General features: G+C 37.4%; 4 protein-coding genes across 6 annotated transcripts; 2 read left to right on the plus strand and 2 right to left on the minus strand.

The window, feature by feature from the left end:
* Positions 1-1,078: 1,078 nt before the first annotated feature.
* Positions 1,079-3,083, minus strand: LOC107417566 (squamosa promoter-binding-like protein 3). Its single transcript, XM_048474410.2, has 4 exons — positions 2,386-3,083; positions 1,981-2,126; positions 1,659-1,859; positions 1,079-1,566 (listed from the first exon to the last, which is right to left on the minus strand). The coding sequence occupies exons 1-4, from the start codon at positions 3,012-3,014 to the stop codon at positions 1,229-1,231; spliced, it is 1,314 nt and encodes a 437-aa protein (XP_048330367.2). The 5' UTR covers positions 3,015-3,083; the 3' UTR covers positions 1,079-1,228.
* A 3,956-nt stretch (positions 3,084-7,039) lies between these two features.
* Positions 7,040-7,966, plus strand: LOC107411957 (uncharacterized). The gene has a single exon (XM_060814448.1). It carries the CDS (start codon positions 7,040-7,042, stop codon positions 7,964-7,966), a length of 927 nt encoding a protein of 308 aa, XP_060670431.1.
* Positions 7,967-12,149: 4,183 nt separating this feature from the next.
* LOC107417621 (chloroplast envelope membrane protein) lies at positions 12,150-16,967 on the minus strand. 2 transcript variants are annotated; one of them, XM_016026235.4, is made up of 8 exons: positions 16,813-16,967; positions 15,742-16,414; positions 15,439-15,524; positions 14,720-14,893; positions 14,114-14,228; positions 13,866-13,963; positions 13,504-13,639; positions 12,150-12,700 (listed from the first exon to the last, which is right to left on the minus strand). In XM_016026235.4, exons 2-8 carry the CDS (start codon positions 16,360-16,362, stop codon positions 12,632-12,634), a joined length of 1,299 nt encoding a protein of 432 aa, XP_015881721.2. In that variant the 5' UTR covers positions 16,363-16,414; positions 16,813-16,967; the 3' UTR covers positions 12,150-12,631. The 2 variants fall into 2 exon arrangements, with proteins under 2 accessions (XP_015881721.2, XP_015881722.2); XM_016026236.4 differs by lacking the exon at positions 16,813-16,967 and adding an exon at positions 16,548-16,806.
* Positions 16,968-17,171: 204 nt separating this feature from the next.
* Positions 17,172-18,619, plus strand: LOC107417619 (uncharacterized). 2 transcript variants are annotated; one of them, XM_016026231.4, is made up of 3 exons: positions 17,172-17,531; positions 17,627-17,752; positions 18,380-18,619. In XM_016026231.4, exons 1-3 carry the CDS (start codon positions 17,370-17,372, stop codon positions 18,440-18,442), a joined length of 351 nt encoding a protein of 116 aa, XP_015881717.3. In that variant the 5' UTR covers positions 17,172-17,369; the 3' UTR covers positions 18,443-18,619. The 2 variants fall into 2 exon arrangements, with proteins under 2 accessions (XP_015881717.3, XP_015881718.2); XM_016026232.4 differs by having other exon boundaries at positions 17,183-17,531; positions 17,627-17,783.
* Positions 18,620-19,140: the final 521 nt, after the last annotated feature.

Below are 19,140 nucleotides of genomic sequence, written 5' to 3' on the forward strand. Positions count from 1 at the left end.
TGGTGTGTGATAAGGATTAATCGAATGGTGTAAATTAAGAAGATTCTTACAAAACAACATCGAATTAAACTTTGTCACATGCAGTGATCCTTTAATTAGCATTGATAACTTGGTTAATAATCTATCTTGCAAAAAACAAAAAAGTGGTTGATATATAGTAGTAAATAATAATAATTATTAAGATCAGTACAGTAAGCATCTTATTCTTATATATACATCCACCCACCAAAATGGTAATGGATAAAGGTGGATGTTGTTGCCAATGATACCATGTTATTTTACTCATCAATCATTGTTTGCGTGAAGACGTACACACACACACACACGCACGCGTATATATAACTAATTACCACAAACTGGCTTCCCACAACCTGTATTACCAAAAACAAAAAACAAAAGAAATGCTATCTGTATGCAACCACATGCATGGTTACCTTGACACATTCTTTTTTTAATCGATCGGGAATTTCGAATTCAGTATGGTTACCTTGACAAGTGGTTTTGCCACTGAATGCTGATGAAAATTAACTAGATAAAATTTCATCAGATAGAAGTAGAATGTCTTTTAATTATACAAGCAGATAGAAACTGTGTGCATATACCAGTTCAACAGCATATTTTATACGTATCTATATTTATAGATAAATAATCGTCTTCTCATCCTGATATTCAGATTTTAATTAAAAATCAAGATATTTCCATGGGATTACAAATTATTATAACAAATTAAAGTTTGAAACATTTCTAGTCAGTTCGAGCAAGGAGCAAATACAATAGCTAGCTAGCAGACCAAATTTGATCGCTAATCACTCACACCTCCATCTTTTAATTGGTTGGAGGACCAGCAGCTGCTAGTGATCAACCTCAGCCAAAACTGCATGCAAAAAAACACATCCTCAACAGTAAAAACATTATATATATACATATATATATTTAGATGTAGACATTGATATTGAATACATACATGCATGCATGCATATACACACACATCCACATCCATGTATGTAGACAGTCCATGCCTACCTACTTGGCAATTGGCATACAGAGTAAATGAAGAAAAACTGTGTATACAAAAAGCTTCTTATTATTATATATTATTAATATATGCTGATCAGTTTATGACGAGCAAAAACAATTAATTAATATAATTTAATTGCGTATTAGTAAAAGAAAGGGATGTGGAGCCACTGACGTTGACTTCCAACTTGCAGCTGCCTCAGCAGTAGTACTAGTGATCCGATTGGAATAAAAGCTGCAGGCAGCTAGGCTCACTAAGCAACTGAAACTCCTGGAGTGGAATAATACTAAAATTATTGATCATATCATTCAGGAAATTTTTCAAAGAGTAGTGCACCATTGATGCCTCTGCCTGCACTGCACCACCACCACTACTGCTACTACCACTACTTGATTGGTTAACTTGCATCAGCTGCATCTCCACACTGCTATTTGTTTCAGAGTAGTTCAAACCCAAAGTATTATCATTATCGGTCGACAGAAGAGAGAGAGCACACCCAAAATCTGGTGCCCCATCCAAGCCAGGATAAAATGCAGATGTCCCCAAGCCTGAAAGATTATATATATACGCAACTCTTTTCACTTCTCTGAGAGATCTAAGCTAATTATCTAAGAATGTCAAAACGCAATTTTAATTTTACCTTCAATAGTACGAGGGTCTGTTACTACAATAGAAGAAGGGGCATTTACCATCTCTCCGGTACTGGTAGGAAAATCATGCAGCCTATCAGAGCCGTCCTTTCCACCTTGTTTGGCCTTGAAGCTGCATGAACTTTGCCATGTTGGATTTGCAGTTGAGGATGGCACCCAGTTCGCTACAAGATTCCTCTGCTGTCTCCTATCTTTTCAGTTCAAACAACAGCATGAAATATAACTTATTTATCAAGTAAAATATGGGTAAAGAAATAGGTAAGTATATCAATCAAAAAATCTTCCAAGTTCCAAAAAAGATATATTACTTACCATATAGTAATGATGAATACAGCCTTGAAGAACAATCGATCTGGATAGTCTCTGGCTGTGGCCTTCGCCGCCGCCGTGCGTTGTGATCAGAGAGACGCCGGCGACAGCTTCTCTTCTTGCCATCAAACTCTGATAACTCATGGAACCTTTTAACATTAATGTTGATCAATTAATTAATTGTCAAATGTAGATGAATGCAATATTCATTCATTCCATTGAAATGCAAGTAATTAACAACAAATTATCTTACGTTTAAAAAATCAACACCATCAAGCCAAGTGTCAAGAAATACGGTAGATATATATAAAAAAAAAAAGACATGACAAATTTATTACCTAGGCCAAACAACTCTACAAGACATGCTCATATATAATCGAGTAAATTCTAAATCCCCAAAACACTTGCCTGCTGCACTGTTGGCAAAACCGGCGTTCCATACCAGCAACAATGACCTTTGGGCTTTTGGAATGTATTTCGCAGATTCTATGCCTTCGATGATAATCTTTGGCCAACTTGAGGTCAAGGTTGCAACCTTGAACTTGGCAATGAGGGGTGTGTGCAGTTTGATATGATGCTCTAGACGATCTCCTTTTAGGGGCCACAGATATGGATGGTGCGTTCGCAGAACTGGCTGCACAGAATCGTTCATAATAAGTTCGTTTACCGAGTTTCAATCCAATTGTTGGTTTTGGCTCACCATAGCTCTGAGAAGCCCCCAAGCAAGCAACATTCCCAGAAATGTCCACTCCGCAGGTCACATCTTTTTTCACAATAAATCCGTTTCGAAATTCACCAAAAGCTGAAGCCCAGAAAGAGCTCTTTGAAGAAGATGCATGCCCCAATTCACAACTTGAGAAACCACCATCTCCTCCACAAGAATATACTGATCCATTATCAATTCCTCCAACTCCTTCAATATCAGAATTTGATGGTTGCCCCTGTTTGAGAATATCAATTGCCTTGGGACTGAAACCTGCAAGTTTCTCCCATTCCCGTTCCCATTCCAAGGCACTTATCGAGTTCCATTTTGTCATAGCTAGAAACGGATTAATGGCATATAAGAAGTCCAACTTCTGTCTTTTCTATATGATAATTATGTGCACACACACACACACACACACACACACACACAACATATATATATATAAATATATATATATATATATAACATATATATATATATATATATTTATATATATATATATATGTAGTCATCTCGGTTAAACACCAATCCTTGACGTGCTGGATCAGTGCACTTCGCTTAAAGAAAATTGCATCCCCTTGAGCAAGCTTTGTGCATTTATGACACCAAATAAATTAAGTGCAAAAGCAATTTACACTATCAATCAATCATTCAAGATGAACAGATGAAAGATATATAACTGTGAGAAAGAATTTCAGAGCAACTAAGAAACAATCAGTCTCATGCTCGATCCTGCTAAGTTTAAAACAGGTTACCTTCAAACTCAAAATTTGGAATTGGAACTTCTCTCTAAGCCCTTGTACATGATCGAGCATCCACATGTAAGGCAGGTGGCAAATTTACCAGGTGCTCTCTTAGAAAGGGCAGATTGGAACTTGTATACCAAAGCAATGGTATAGAAGAGACCCACACAATGTACCACCACAGAGACCCAAAAAACGAAGAAAACATATCTAGGATACATGTCTCATTAAATACATAATTTTCAGCCCCATCATATACCCACTAGATTTTCAATCTCTTTCCTACCAAACAAACAAGTGGAATTCAATCATTTGTCAGAGCCCTCCATGTGGAACTTAAAATGCTACGCACATGACATCAGAAAATGACCCCATCACCACAAAGTCTCCACACCAAATCAAACACTAAAGCCCTCCTCCAGACCTTTCTAAGTCAATAACAGAATCCTACTTACATGCCATCCAGAAATTAAAATCAATTCAGTAACTGCTAACGAGTAGCATTGTAGAATATATATTTGTGTGTGTGTGTGTACGTTTTAACACTGAATGTGGTGTTGTTCCTAACTAGAATCACTAATAGAAACGGCCTGCCCCATTGCCATCCTAATATATCAAATGTTTCAAATAATCCAGTTAAAAGCAACAAAACAGTATTTCTGAACTTCAGAGCAAGTACCATTATCACCACTGGGGAATAACTTTTTCTTGATATAACAAAAGTCGATTTACATAATTATAAAATTTAAAGACTGCAGGGTGTCTTTTTTTTATACCTGCCAGTGCAACCTTTCCCTTTCCCCCTCACAATTATTTCTGGCAATGCAATAATAACACATTTCTGGCTGTTTTTAACCGATAAGTAATAACTACACATAAAGTAGTGAATTGGCAGTTGAGTGAGCATTTAATAAGTTGAAATCGCTAATGAATTGCCCATAAGTCATGACCACCTCCTACTCCTTTCTATCTAAAAAGCTTAATTAATTTCCATTCATTCTGTCACTTCCTTCTCATCAACGTCAATTTAGCAATGGACATGATTAATTGTGCTTGATCGATTGGTCCCATAAGTTTGGCAGAACAATCTACTTAATTAGGATAAACATGTTTTAGAAGCAGGTGTGTTAACCAAATTCACATATGATTCAATTGACATCAATGTTCCAAGTTTTGAGGATGCTAAGCCAAAAGAATGCATCTTTGACCAATCTCATTTACTCTAATTAACCCCCACATATTTACAAAAACTAGCTTGATTAATGAGTAACATATATGTTCTCGTGACTCATGCCCAAGCAAATATTATTTTGGTTTTTCCCTAGGCCACGGTGGTCCATCCACATAATATATATATATATATATGTATGTATATATAATTGAACTTAATTCTGGAGTAATGTCATTGATACATTGATCAGCCCGTATATATAATAGCGTTGACTTTAAATGCATTAAAGAAAGTATAACTATCCCAACCACTTGATCACCTTTTTCCAGCTCTCTTTTTACGTACAGAAAGATGACACTGCTAAAAGTTCCTGCCTTCCGGCAAGCAATGCCAGATATTCTAAGCTCAGATTTCGCATGCTACCACCATGCACGGCACGGCATGGCATGCATGGCGGCATACGCACAAGGAGTATCTTTATTTACATATCTCCTACATATACTGCTTTTAAGCTTCTTCTTCTTCTTCTTTTTTTTTCCCTCCATTTTTAAAAAAAAAAATTGGACATCACGGTAGTCTACCAATTCACCAAAGTTACTATCAATTCATAGCACGTAAACTGTTTTTAATTTAGCATTTTGTCTATACACACGCTCCATAGAAAGCGACCAAATTTTTATTTACTCTTTACCATCTAACTAGGCATATATATATATATATATATGGATTTTCAGCCTCCAAAAAGAGAAAAAGTAAAGCTAGTATAAATTGAGAGAGAGAAAGAGAGCAATGAAAATAAAAGCAGAGAGAGAACATGCAAGTGCCTACTGTGGCTTGTAGGGTGAGTCAGAAAGGAGTTGAGGCGGTGCCACAATTTAAATTATTTGGTGGAAATGGCAATTAAGCAAAGCAAAGCAAAACTCAGCTTAAAATAATAATAAAATTAAGGTTGAAAAACATATTGCTTCTTAATGACCACCAGAGATCCTCATAACTATGCCTAGGATACCATATGTGATCTGATGGTAGATTCTTATAACTCATAATAATTAAGTGTTTATACGTAATCCACATCAACTTTAATTTTATTTAATGCCTATAATCAGACCTAGCCATGTGCATGTATCTAATGTATCATATGTATAATTATAGTCCCAATCTCCTGTGCACAGAGCTTAGGATATGCTGGGTGGTCACATCATTCAACACATTCCAAGATAAATATGTTGCGGAATGCTGTATCATCCAGCACATAATATTGACTTCATCGTCCAATAAAATATTTTTCTATATGGTTAGATTAGTTTGATTTGTATGTTGAAAAATGCTTTTGCATTCAATTTATATATTGAGAATACAGGTTGATGTGGATATATCCAAGCCGTTATTAACAAGTTTTTTTCATAAGTTGGGCAACCGTGGGTCTTGGGTGCATTTCTCCTATGAAAGATTGGCGGAGTTTTGTTACTCTTGTGGGAAAATAGGGCACTGCAAACAGGTTTGTACTATAGTCCCAAACACAGCCAGCATCCAGGATGGTGATCGATATGGTCCATGGATCCGGGCCGAAGCGGACGATAATAGAGTGGTTCAAGAAGCATATGGTCTTCGACAGGTTGACCTCCCCAGCAAAGACACCTACGATTCGCTTTTGCATGATGTGCATCAGGCTGAACAAGACGAAGAGGTGCATCAACCAACCAGGGCAATCAACTCGGTTGAACAGGAATCGGACATGCGAGAGGCGGACGAGTCAACTCGGATTTGGACGAGCTCAAAGGAGGATCATGTCATGCTACAGGGTCAACAACAAGATAATCATCAACATCCAATAGCTTTTGAACATGTCGGCTCCTCATCGGTTTCGAGGAAGCAGGGTTCAGACTATTCTGATGCAAAAGCACAACCTACACATGCTAGAAAAGTTGTCACAAGGTTTGAATTTGAAAAAAGGGGGGAACCCAGCCCGCTCAGTCCTGAACCTTTTTTACAACAGGGCTCAACCAACTCCCAGAGCCCGAGCACTATCCACCGGCCCATTTCTTTGTTGGAGCCCATCAATGAAGCTGGTAAAAGTGACAGGAAACCAGGCAAAAGGAAGAGGGGAGCCCACAAAGCCCACAAAGCCCAACCAAAAGCTCTAAAGTCCAAACTAATTGTTGATGAATGCTGTAAAGACACAGATCACTCAACCGGCTCAGAGCTTGTTTCATCCCTCACAGGTACTCGTCCTTTCTCACAGGAAGTCATTCCGTCATCTTTTTGTATGAACGACAGTAATGTTTCACCTTCGAAAGTTAGACTCAAAGATCTGGCAAGGAAGCTTAAGCATAGCACTCGTTCGAAAGAGAAAGACACCATAGAAGCTGAAGTAGCTGGAGAAGCAAAGGCAGATAAGAAAATGGCCGAGGAGGCGGGCCTAATCAAGCCCCCCCCTTCGCCATGAGTCTACTGTCATGGAACTGTCGAGGCCTTGGAAGAGCCTCAACAGTGCGAGGTCTGAAACACCTCGTTAAAAAATCTTCACCTCTAGGCCTTTTTCTTATTGAAACAAAGTCGAGTATTGGAAAAATGGTGAAATTAGCAAAAGGTTTACCTTTCGATAATCACATTGTCGTTGAAGCAGCTAACAGAGCAGGTGGCATGGCTCTTTTTTGGAATTCTGCTCTAGGTTGGACGGTCATGTATAAATCCAAATGGATTATAGGAGTTCGCACCTACCTTCCTAATGGAACTGAATGCAGCAGCTGGTTTTGTTATTGCCCGGCGGAGAAGGCTCTCAGACATTCCTTCTGGACTGAATTATCGAAGGCCATATCTTCAGGGAGTGAAGTGTGGATGTGTATGGGGGATTTCAACGATATTATTGATCAAGAAGAGAAGATTGGAGGTAGAAAAGTCACAAGCAAATCAAACTATTTTTTGAGGAACTTTATCGCTAACATGGGAGCCTTAGACCTCGGTTTTTGTGGCACAATGTATACATGGTGTAATCGACGGGGGGGCACTGCAAATATCAGAGAACTCCTTGACCGAGTCTTAGCAAGCCCAGATTGGAGAATCCTCTTCCCTCAAGCAGGGGTCATACACCTACCCCCAGCAGGCTCAGATCATCTCCCTCTCAAGCTTACTATGACACAAGATCACCCAACCACACCCAGGCCCTTTCGCTTCCTGGAAGTATGGACCCGAGACCCCTCTTGCGAATCAATCATCAAAGAAGCTTGGAGTAGTAGCTCTCATAACCGGTCCAGAACATCTCTCAGGTTTAAACTCTCAAACACTGCTAGAGCCTTAAAGAGGTGGAACAAAGACAACTTTGGTTTCTGTCACACAAAGATCAACGACCTAGAAGCCTTTCTTTCCTAGGTGTACAATCGAACCCCGTCTGAGGAGAACTTACGGTTACTGCAATCAATTCAATCTGAGATCGATGAATGGAGGCTTAGACTTGAGTTGGTTTGGAGACAAAAATCTCGGGAGGTTTGGCTTCAAGCAGGTGATAGAAATTCGAAGTTTTTCCATGCATCTACAATTTCCAATAGGAAACGAAACTTAATTTCAGCGTTAAAAGATGACAATGGCACGTGGCTGGAATCTAGAACTGAAATCAGCAGTTTTCTGATCCGCAAGTTTAATGAGGTATTTCAAGCTGAACCTGTAGCCTTTTGTGACTGCCTAGACGATTTCTTTTAGGGTGGTATTACTGCTACTGATAACTGGAGTATGGAAGTTATACCTACATCAGAAGAAATCCACAACACAGTCAAGAGCATGCATCCCATTAAAGCCCCTGGGCCCGATGGGATGCCTGCTCTTTTCTTTCAAAAATACTGGAGTACGGTAGGGGAAGATGTTGTCTCTCTGATTCAAAATGCCTTCAGAACCATTATTTTTCCCCCTGCCATAAATAACACTTACATGGTGCTGATTCCAAAGACCAACCAGATTTCCTCTTTTAACCATTTACGACCCATTAGTCTGTGCAACTCAGTCTACAAGGCATTATCCAAGCTCCTGGCAGATCGTATCCGTCCTTTCCTAGACAAGATCATCTCCCCCTTCCAAGCGGCGTTTATTCCAAGGAGATGGATTGGCGAAAACTCCATTATTGCCAATGAACTTGTTCACACTTTTAAGCAGAAAAAGAAAGGGCAAGGTTTGGTGGCTTTTAAAATAGACATGCAAAAAGCTTACGACCGAGTTGATTGGGGAGTGTTAACCAGAATCCTATCCAAGCTGGGCTTCTCTCATAAAATCAATGGCCTCATTCTTCGGTGTATATCTACTGAATCTGTGGAGCTTCTTCTCAATGGCAGTGTGTGTGGTAAAGTGAACATGGAGAGAGGTATCCGTCAAGGGGATCCACTATCCCCTTTCCTCTTTATTATATATTCCGAACTCTTGTCAAGAATGCTTCAAAAATTGGAAAGGGAAGGTAAGATCCATGGAGTGAAAATAGGTCGAACCAGTCCGGCGATTTCTCATCTGCTTTTTGCAGACGATATTCTGCTTTTTTGTAGAGTCGATTTAAGAGAAGTGCGCGAACTCCAAAAGTGCATAGATCAATACTGCTGCTGGACAGGCCAACGGGTGAACTTGGCCAAATCGGGATGTTTTTTCTCCAAAAACACTCACAGCAGGATTAAAGTTGGAATTAAGAAGTTGTTTAGGATGAATGAGCTTCCTAAAGATTCGAAATATCTTGGTACCCAGCTATTTCTTGGCAGAAATCACTCTAAAGCTTACGATGACTTAAGGAAAAAGGTGGAAGCAAGACTTCAAGGTTGGCAGGGCAAGCTTCTATCGCAAGCAGGCAAATTTACTCTTACCAAATCAGTTATAAGTGCCATTCCTCTCTATGCAATGACTGCATACAAACTCCCTGAGAAATGGTGCCAAGGTATCGCAAGTTTGGCTAGTAGATTTATTTGGAATGGAAAGCAAGATGGTAGAAGATACACCCCAATTGCTTGTCAAAGTTATGCAAACCAAAATATGCTGGGGGGATTGGCCTTAGACGGCTGAAGCATATGAATCTTGCCATGCTAAGCAAGGTGGGCTGGTGTCTAGCTTCTGATTCAGCCAAACTATGGGTCCAATGTTTAGAAGGCAAGTATTTTGCAGGGAGTTCCTTCTTGAGATGCAGACGAAAGAAATCTAGCTCTTGGACCTGGTGCAGCATTCTCTCTGCAAGGAACTTACTTTCAAATGGTCTTTGCTATAGAGCTGGTAAAGGGAATCAAATAAACATTTGGGAGGACCCCTGGATTCCTTTGAATCCTCTTTTTAAACCCATCCCCTCCCATGATTCCGCTACCAATGAATGGGGCATGGTGAGCTCCCTTAGATCCTCGGATGGAAACTGGGACTTCGGAAAACTTTCTCGTCTTTTCAATAGAAGCACCGTTGATAATATTTTCAAGATTCCATATACCAACAGAAATCTGGAGGATAGACTCATCTGGATCGGAAACTCCAATGGTTGTTTCTCTGTTAAGTCAGCCTATAAGCTAGAGTTTGAGAAGAACATCCCTGAGTCTCCCTGGTGGAAACATCTTTGGTCCTCCAAGCTTCATGAACGACTTAAACTTTTTATGTGGAGACTAGCAAATAAGAGCTTGCCAACCGCTTCGAATCTGCTAGATCGCAATATTCAAACTGCTGCTAAGGATTGCATTCATGGCTGTGGGTGCTTAGAAACTGACTGTCACATATTTTTTCACTGCCAAGTAGCCAAAGCAGTCTGGTTCGCCACCCCCTGGAACATTAAATGGGACACTTTTGAGGCTAACTCTCTTGCAGAGAAACTGATCCTCATTGCCAACCCTACCAATGCTCTCCCAGTTCACTTTGCTGACAAAGAAGATTTCTTTCTGTTGGCAGTCATCGTTTTGGACCAGCTCTGGAAGATCAGAAATAGTACCATCTTCGAGAATAAGCTCTTCTCTCTTGTAAGCACCATGGACCTGCTTAAAATTAGGTTCCAAGAAGCAAAATATGCAGCCTCCAAAGGTACAACTCCCATGCCTCCCCTTAGACGACAAATGTGGCACAAACCACCCCCCCATTTTATTAAAATTAACTCAGATGCAGCGATCAGAGATGGAACAAGTATGATTGGGGTGGTTGCAAGGGATCATCTTGGTGAAGTCTTGAAAATTAGGGCGGTTTCTTTTCAATCTGATATTCCTGAACTTGCCGAAGCTTATGGACTTCTTCAAGGTCTGATCTTAGCCTCAGAGGAAGGTTGGACCAATCTAGTATGTGAATCTGATGCAAAAAACATCATCTCTGGCTTAAATATTTCAAACTTGCAGCTCACGCACTGGTCAGCAGAAGGGATATTGAACGATATTCTCTTGATGCAAGGCTTATTCCAGTCTGTGGTTTTTAACTGGGCTCCTAGGCAGTCGAATTTCCTGGCGCATTTTGTTTGTAATTGGTGCATTAGGAATTCCATTTCTGGCACTTTCTCTATTAGTTTCTTTCCTTCGATGTTTTCTTATTTTGTTTCCCAGGAGCATGGCGGTGAAGCCACCTCTTTTGTGTAAGCTACGTGTAACGTTTGCTTCCCACTGGGACCCTTTTGGTTATAAAACCGTGACTTTCAGCCAAAAAAAAAAAAAGTATGCTGTTTCTACTTGAAATACACATACATGTAGTCTTTTTTTCTGGTCTACATTGCTCAGTAAAATATTTATATATATATATAGAATAGTAATTTACTATGAAATTTAGTTTGCATTTTATGTTGGAAATCAAATGTACTAAAAATTGCCACTTATTGTTAGATTTAAATTATTAATTGATGAAATATTCTTCACACTTTTAAATTTAAATTATTAATTAATTTATTATTCTCTGCGCTGACCAGCAATCACATGCCCACTTTATATTAACACAAGCGCTCTTTATGTGCATATATATGCCAAATATTTTCTTTTTCCCAATCCTACAAGGTGATAATCAATATTGGTTGGGGTATAAATGAGCCAAGTATTAGCATTCTTTAGCCTTGGCTCATATAACTTAATAAACGTTTAAATTCTACTCAAACTCACAAAATCTTAAAATAACTTGCTTAAGTTTAAATTTAGCTTTGTTCATGAAAAATTTAAAATTAGCTCAACTCGATTTGTTATAACATAATAAATAAAAAACTAAAATATTTATTTTTTTAAAATAAAAAAATTTAACATTAGTTATAAAGAAATTTTTTTTATTCTATTAATTTTATCATAAAATTAATTCAGTTTAAAAATTATAGATTTAAAATATAAAAAATATTGTTTATATATTATAAACATTTAATATGCTTAAATTCATTATATAGTTTTTATCTATATATATAATAAATTTAAGCTACTTACAAGCTACTCACAAGTTTAATTTATATTAGGAAGCAAGTTCAAACGGACTAAAATCAATCCATGCTTGAGCTAATCACAAACTATTCAAACCTATTTACAGCCATAGACATTGATGTAACTACTGATGCCAAATCAAATATTACGGACCATCCCAACAAGTTATTAACATAACCCTAGAATAGAGAATCTCTGATATATACGCATAATGAAAGCTGTTTATCATTCTTAACCCTCAATATCAGCTCCCATACAACTATTCAAGAGAACGAAATATAATCACTAGGTAATATCTTAATCGTCTTTACAATTAAATTATGTAAACGAATGGTATCCCAACAACAACAAAGTTATGTAAACGAATGGTATGCTAACAACAACAACAAAGTTATGTAAACGAATGGTATGCTAACAACAACAATCTCCCATCCATTCACAGAAGCTTGAACTAAATCAAACTTTCTGTGATTCATTTTGCAAACTAAAAACAATCTGAGTCTCTCTCTCTCTATAGTGTGTGTGTATATATATATATATATATATATAAATGGAGGAATGAATTAGAGCGGAAATCATAAATGCAAATAAAAATACACATAGAGTGCATCTGGTAGCATGTTTGAATTTTCCGACTCTGGCAGAGAAAATTCGAGAAAGAATTTCACTAATGCCGCTTCATTTCTCGGAATATGTTTGCCACCTTTGGTGATAATCTTGGAAGGAATTTAAACAACTGAACCACAAACATAATAAATATTAAACGGGATTATTAATTAACAAAAGAAAATAGTGAAAAGCTATATAATCTCATGGAGAATGTTGTCAGTAAATATGGTTATAATTTAAAGGTAATGGTCATAAGTACAGAATACCCAGTTTGTAATCAATAACAAATGAAGAAAGCACCATTTTTAGTGAACTGATTCCATTATGAATCACCAACAAGATGTATGATGCTAGGAATGAAGAAATGGCATATAGAAAAGTTTTTAAACATTTTACAAATGAACAAGAAGTTCAGCAACAAATTTTTCCCAATTCTATAGAAAAGTGATAAACAAGAAAAGTTGATTGACATTTATTATAAGCCTTCATTTATCTAATCTTCTAGAGACTCATGACTGCCATAATTGCCAAAGCAGGTCAACCATCTCAACACCCTTAACAGACACATTCTTTCACTGAAATCCTTATCTTTAGCCTAGGTTCAAGGTTCAATCAATTTACTGAGCACTAGTACTTGACAGTATACTTTCACCCCTGTATGCATTTTGTTCAGCAATTTTCAAATGGTTTCAATGATACGAAATATTTGATACCATCACATACTACTTATACAAGAAAGAGGTTTGATTTCAATTTAAATTTTGATTGGATGTTTTTGGAGATATAATAGGTCAGTTCTCCATGTCAGGCTGTGGTGCGACAGTGAGAATATAAACAAACTGAAAATTGGATTCTAGGCTTGACACTTCTCAAAGTCTAATAATCAGCATCACATGAAAATATTGAAATTAAATAACTTGTAGAACATACCCATAGTTTGACACATGCATCAATGACAACTGGAATCAGGCAGACAAAAATGGTTATGGCAGACTGATCAACCTCAAGGCCATAATGTTCAACAAAAATCTCTAACAAAGTCTGCCAACCAGACTCAGAGTGATACCTGAAAGCACGTAATTGCCACGTATTACATAAATCTGACAGGCACAAAATTCTGATGATAAAAGGTAATTTACTTTAAAAAGAAGGGCGGTCAGCATCAGATCACTTCACATGTGGCATGGCTTGTGTAACTTCCAATGTAGGCCAACTTGCCTTTCATATTTGTAATACAAATAAATAATTGAAAGTATTTAGGAGTATGTTTAGCAAAAAGCAGATAATATTACCCTAAAAAAATATCTGTGGTAAGTATAATTAGAAATGCCTTCCCAGTATCTGAAATATTATTTATTATTTTATAACCTGTAAATTTCAGCAAAGCTACCTGCAAAGAAGGGGAGAAAGCGGTGATTATCCACTTTAGACGTATTTGAACGCAAAGTTCAAAAAATGTAGTTCAAAAAATGTAGTTAATATTGAACCACACATTTTATTCACAAAAGAAAAACTACCGTAAGAGAGTATGGTTACTCACTTTACCCTGATTGCAGTATAAAAGAATGAATAACGAGATTCCAAACACCATATCTGACCAAATGTTGGCAAATGCACTACGGTTCTCTAATCTCCACTCCTCTCTAAACTCTAATCTGGTGAAGTAAGAGTGAAGGAAAATATAATATCATTAACCATCAAAAAACAAAGTCCGGAAGTCTAGTTTCAGAAGATAAAATAAAAAATATTTGTGCAGGAATTTCAGCCAAAAGTAATATAACAAGGTTCAACATGTTTAATAACAATAAAATCATAGCTTTTAAATTATATATTCATCATTCAGTAAGTCTTGATGAAATAGGTGACCTCTACAAAGATGATTCTGATTTTGTGGTGGCCTATATAAGAATATGTTACATAAAATTTGGAGTTCCAATAAATCAATTGATAAAATTTATTACAATTATATGCAGTTTTGCATTTCCAAGCATGCTACTACTTCCAAGGACATCTTTCTTATGAATTACTGCCTCCTGTTATCTAAGCTTTCTCAGTTGCAATATTCATTAAAAACCAAAAAGTGAATCAATAGCAGCATAATATTTAAAAACGATAACATCAAAGGAGCAATATAGTATTTTCTTACGCTTTCTGCCGCAGCTCCCACCAAACTTCCTCGTCAGAGAGAGGTGGAGCTTTGCCAATCTCCACTTCAAGCCGAAATCTTGCTTTCTCAATTTTTAGTTTCTCAACCATATCAAGCTTTTGAGGTCTTCTTACATCAAGCATTTGTGCTGCTAGTGGAACAGTTTTCACATATCTGTTCGCAGCATAATCATTAGTTCATCTGATAGATGAAAAATTAAAGGTTGATACAATAAGCAAAACTACATTATTCCCAAAGTACAATGTAGCTCTTGCACTGGTTAGATAGACGCTATGTTACCTCAGCAAGCTACAAGGCTCAGCCAAATGAAGAAAGAAAAAGGGAGAGAATTGATATGCATGATATTCTGGTGGTTTTTTTGAACCTCTGAAAGTCACTGATTCCTAAGTCCATTGAATGTAAAAAGCTTGCACTCTTTTTTCCAACTAATGGTTGGATAATGTCATAAAAAGCCTCATAATTGATGACTTGTAAGGATGAAAGAACTTGAATATGAAAACTTACCATAATGGTTGGTAAAATCTCAGTGGATAAACTGAATAACAAAAGGAACAAGATGCCTTATCACTATAGGCAGTCTCACGTGTATATTTTTATATATGACCGTCTTATTTACGAAAATAAGTACTTTTCATAGGAATACCATTACAGAAATCGCAAGCAAATGCACAGTTAAGGCATAAGAAAGAACTATTTACCTGTCCAGAAAAGGCATGAGAACATAGTCATGAACCACAAAATCCAAGGCCCAGGGTACAATGATCAATATGGCCAAAAATTTAGCCTGTAACAAGGTTAAGTGAGGCTTAGGCAAAAAGATCATAATAAGAATATCCAAATAGGATGTCTTGGAATATTTAAATTGCAGAAGGAAAAACATAGGCCGGCATTCAGTGCCATGCTCAGCTTTCAGCACTCAACTCTTAGCTAATCTCAGTGCTATAATATATATAAATATCAATTGAGGTACATCAAAATGTAACATTAGGACATGAACTCACCGAATTGACCGAAGCGTACTGGAAAACTCGATCTTCGTAAAGCATATCATCATCTTCTCTCCCAAGAACCAAATCTCTCACAGACTCAACCAATCCCTTTTCGGGAATCATCTCACTAGGGTCCAACTTCACACCTTCCGTTGATTCATCAACACCCCCATTGTCCCAATCTTGACTCCATGAGGAAGAATTGTTATAGGCACCATTGGTCCCATCTACAAGCCAATCTTCCCACCTCCGACTCTCCTCATTACTCAAATCTTCTTGTGCTTCCCTTAACTCTATGATTGCTTCAGCTCTCCTCTTCCATGCCTCAAATTTTTCATCTTCAGACATTTCTTCGTCACTTGAGCTAGCTGATTCATCCACCAGCATGTCATCATCCTTCAGACCAAGCCAATTCCCATCTTCATCGAAGAAGAACTTCTGCCACCAACTCCTTTTCCTGGAATGGCTCTTCTTCTTTGCATATGGAATGAACCCACTAATCCTTCTTCTTTTACCACCAAAACGAACCACAAAAGTCGGAGAATTATGCAGAGAAGACGGGTTCCAATATACTTTGGGGTTAATGAAGTTCAAGTTTTCGCACAAGACCATTGAAGCGCTCATTAAGAACATGAATAAAACCCCACATCTTTCAGCTTCTCAGAGGAAAAGAACACTCCAAATCCTGCTCAAGAAACCATTTAAACAACCATTTGCCGTTAAAAATTATAAAAAAAATAATAATAATAATAAAAAAAAAAACTTTTCTTTTTTTTTTTTGTTAAATAAAAAAACTTATTTGTGTTATAAGCTCTTACATCTTCGGCATGCTAAACAAAATAATATTAACCTCCAAAAACCAGAGATTTTACAGAATAACTGCTGATTTTAAGCTTCAACCAACAAAATTACACAAAATGCTAAGAAAAAGACTAAAAAAACAAAAATGCTTTTTTTTTTTCCCCCCGGTAAATGGGATAATCGGGAGCCTAAGAAATATAGTAAAAAAATGAGGGCGAGAAAGCAGAGGTCGTGAACAAGTTAGTGGGTGGTAAAACCCAGTGAGCTGAGAGAGGAGCGTACCTGAGAAAAATGGGTTTATCTGATAAATTCTCTTTATATACATATGTTTCTGGCTGTTGACTGCAAACTCTAGAAGATAACGGTTCTGGCCTAACAGATATAAACCTCCCAAATTCGTTTTTCTATTTTTAAATTCCCTGATTACCCCTTTTTGGGTTTAATCCATTGGTGGCATCAATGTAATTTGGGCATACTGTGCCAGGGTAATATCGTACTCCAACTTGGGATTGGCTTGTTTTCTCATTATTACGAAGGTAAAATTCCCAAAATTAAGAAAAAAATCAACTTATGCCTTCACACTTTTTTTTTTTTTAAAAAATAAAATAAAATAAAGAAATAGTTTTTAGTTTTGCTGCACAGAGATAACATTGTGCATTGAATTACCCTCTATGTATTTGGTTCGTGGTGTGTATATAGATAGGAGCATCAATATATAAACTGAAGTCAGGAACTTTAAATTACTGATTGAGAAAAAAGGGAAAACAGATTTGCGGGAAGAGAGAGAGAGAGAGAGAGAGAGAGAGAATTAGGGTTTAGGGGAGAAGAGATAGAGAGAGATGAAGCAAGTGGTGGGGATGGTGGTATCGAACAAGATGCAGAAGTCGGTGGTGGTGGCGGTGGATAGGCTCTTCTACCACAAACTCTACAACCGTTACATCAAGCGCACCTCCAAGTTCATGGCTCACGACGAGCATAGCCAGTGCAACATCGGCGATCGAGTATGTACATATCCGTTTCTTTTTAAATTCTGAAATTCCAGATTTTTATACTAGTCTGCAAATCTCCAAGTGTGTGCAAAGCTGCGATTTTTCAGGTGAGATTGGATCCATCGAGGCCGCTGAGTAAACGCAAGCATTGGATTGTTGCTGAAATTCTGAAGAAAGCACGCATTTATGTACCGCCATCACCATCCGCTGCTGAATCCACCGGCACACCTCAAGTATCAGCTTCTTCTTCTTCTTCTTCTTAAGGTTTCGATTTACCATTACGACTTCATAGCATTCTCTTTTTTTTTTTTTTTTTTTTTTTTCAATCTAAACTGCCTATATTCGCTGCTAAATTGCTTTTGTTGTAGGATAGGAGTTGGTCTTTGATTATTGCGGTATAAGTTTAATAAGTGTTTCAAACTTAAGGCCCATATAGCATAGCATATCTGTCTGATTATTAATTGTCAGAGCTAATATTTTAAGTATTAACTTTTGTCTAGAAACAAATTACTAAACAGTGATTTTTTTTTTTTTTTGGTGGAAGCTTGATGTGTGGTACGAGAGAGTAAGAAAGGTTTGGGTTCTGTTATGTCCACTCAGTGTTAGATGCATGGTTAGAGTATATTCCGTGTTAATCTTGCTTCATTGTTTTCTAACTAGCTCTTTCGCCATCAGAAGACATTTTAATGTAAGCTGGTACAGCTAACAACCGTAATTTGTTATCCTGGTTTTGTTCTCTTGTTGGTTTTCATCAGCTGCAAAAATTGTATGGCTGCCAGAGACTGCTTCCTGCTATAATATGAGACTCAGTTTGAACTGTAAACTGATATAGTTCTGGTTTTGCTTTTTTCTTCTGGCAGGTGGTGCTTATGCATGGCCAGAAAGCTGAGAAGACACTGATTCTAGATAGGAACAGGTCCTAGGAATTGCTTTGCAACATTTTGAACAAAGGTCTGATTGATGTAAATTCAAGAGAGCAACTAGTATTTCTTTTGCATGTTTGGCTTTGTATGGGAAAGGATCCTTTTATGGACTAAAGGCTGATTAGTTCAAAGAATTATTCATACCCCCAATATGCATTAAATTTTTCTTTTGTTGTCTCACAATTTCATTGAATAGGATTTCCATATCAGCCAGTCGCAAATGTTATTCTTCTGTTTGATATGAATCTATTATGCAGGAACATTATTAGTTTATTCATTTCTTAACATGGAAAGTCAAGATATAGGTTGTAAATTACACGTAATAAGTGCATTGATTCTTGTCTTGCCAATTGCCGTTTTATGCATTTGGGAACACTCCTGGCCCATGGCGATCATGGGAAAGTTTCTCAGCTGCCACATGCAGCTGGTAATATCTCCTGCCACCATCTTGTCAGTTCTACATGCTTTCCTAAGAGATAAGTTGCATTTTATTTCCTGTTCTCTTATATTTTACTGCCATAAATGGCACTTTACCTTTAGTTTTCTCACTTCTTACCTTTCCAATCTCTCGAAAGTTTTCTCGGTCAATCCATCCTTCCCTCCCTACACCCACATGAATTTGGTTGCAACCTCTTCCTCAAAAAAGATTCACTAAGAGGGAACTCCTGGTCCCTATAGGGGTGTCTGAATGAGGGCTT

Source organism: Ziziphus jujuba, chromosome 2, assembly GCF_031755915.1.
Source record: "Ziziphus jujuba cultivar Dongzao chromosome 2, ASM3175591v1".
Classification (NCBI taxonomy): Eukaryota; Viridiplantae; Streptophyta; class Magnoliopsida; order Rosales; family Rhamnaceae; genus Ziziphus; species Ziziphus jujuba.

What these genes read in the sequence shown, in the direction of transcription:
- LOC107411957 (XM_060814448.1), top strand. Translation starts at nt 7,040, where the DNA reads ATGAGTCTACTGTCATGGAACTGTCGAGGCCTTGGAAGAGCCTCAACA.
- LOC107417619 (XM_016026231.4), top strand. Translation starts at nt 17,370, where the DNA reads ATGAAGCAAGTGGTGGGGATGGTGGTATCGAACAAGATGCAGAAGTCG. An exon ending in AGTGCAACATCGGCGATCGA is followed by an intron (nt 17,532 to 17,626) that starts GTATGTACATAT and finishes GCGATTTTTCAG; the next exon opens with GTGAGATTGGATCCATCGAG. An exon ending in AATCCACCGGCACACCTCAA is followed by an intron (nt 17,753 to 18,379) that starts GTATCAGCTTCT and finishes TTCTTCTGGCAG; the next exon opens with GTGGTGCTTATGCATGGCCA.
- LOC107417566 (XM_048474410.2), bottom strand. Translation starts at nt 3,014, where the DNA reads ATGACAAAATGGAACTCGATAAGTGCCTTGGAATGGGAACGGGAATGG. An exon ending in TTTTGCCAACAGTGCAGCAG is followed by an intron (nt 2,127 to 2,385) that starts GCAAGTGTTTTG and finishes TAATGTTAAAAG; the next exon opens with GTTCCATGAGTTATCAGAGT. An exon ending in AGACCCTCGTACTATTGAAG is followed by an intron (nt 1,567 to 1,658) that starts GTAAAATTAAAA and finishes ATAATCTTTCAG; the next exon opens with GCTTGGGGACATCTGCATTT.
- LOC107417621 (XM_016026235.4), bottom strand. Translation starts at nt 16,362, where the DNA reads ATGTTCTTAATGAGCGCTTCAATGGTCTTGTGCGAAAACTTGAACTTC. An exon ending in AGTACGCTTCGGTCAATTCG is followed by an intron (nt 15,525 to 15,741) that starts GTGAGTTCATGT and finishes ACCTTGTTACAG; the next exon opens with GCTAAATTTTTGGCCATATT. An exon ending in TGGGAGCTGCGGCAGAAAGC is followed by an intron (nt 14,229 to 14,719) that starts GTAAGAAAATAC and finishes TTACTTCACCAG; the next exon opens with ATTAGAGTTTAGAGAGGAGT.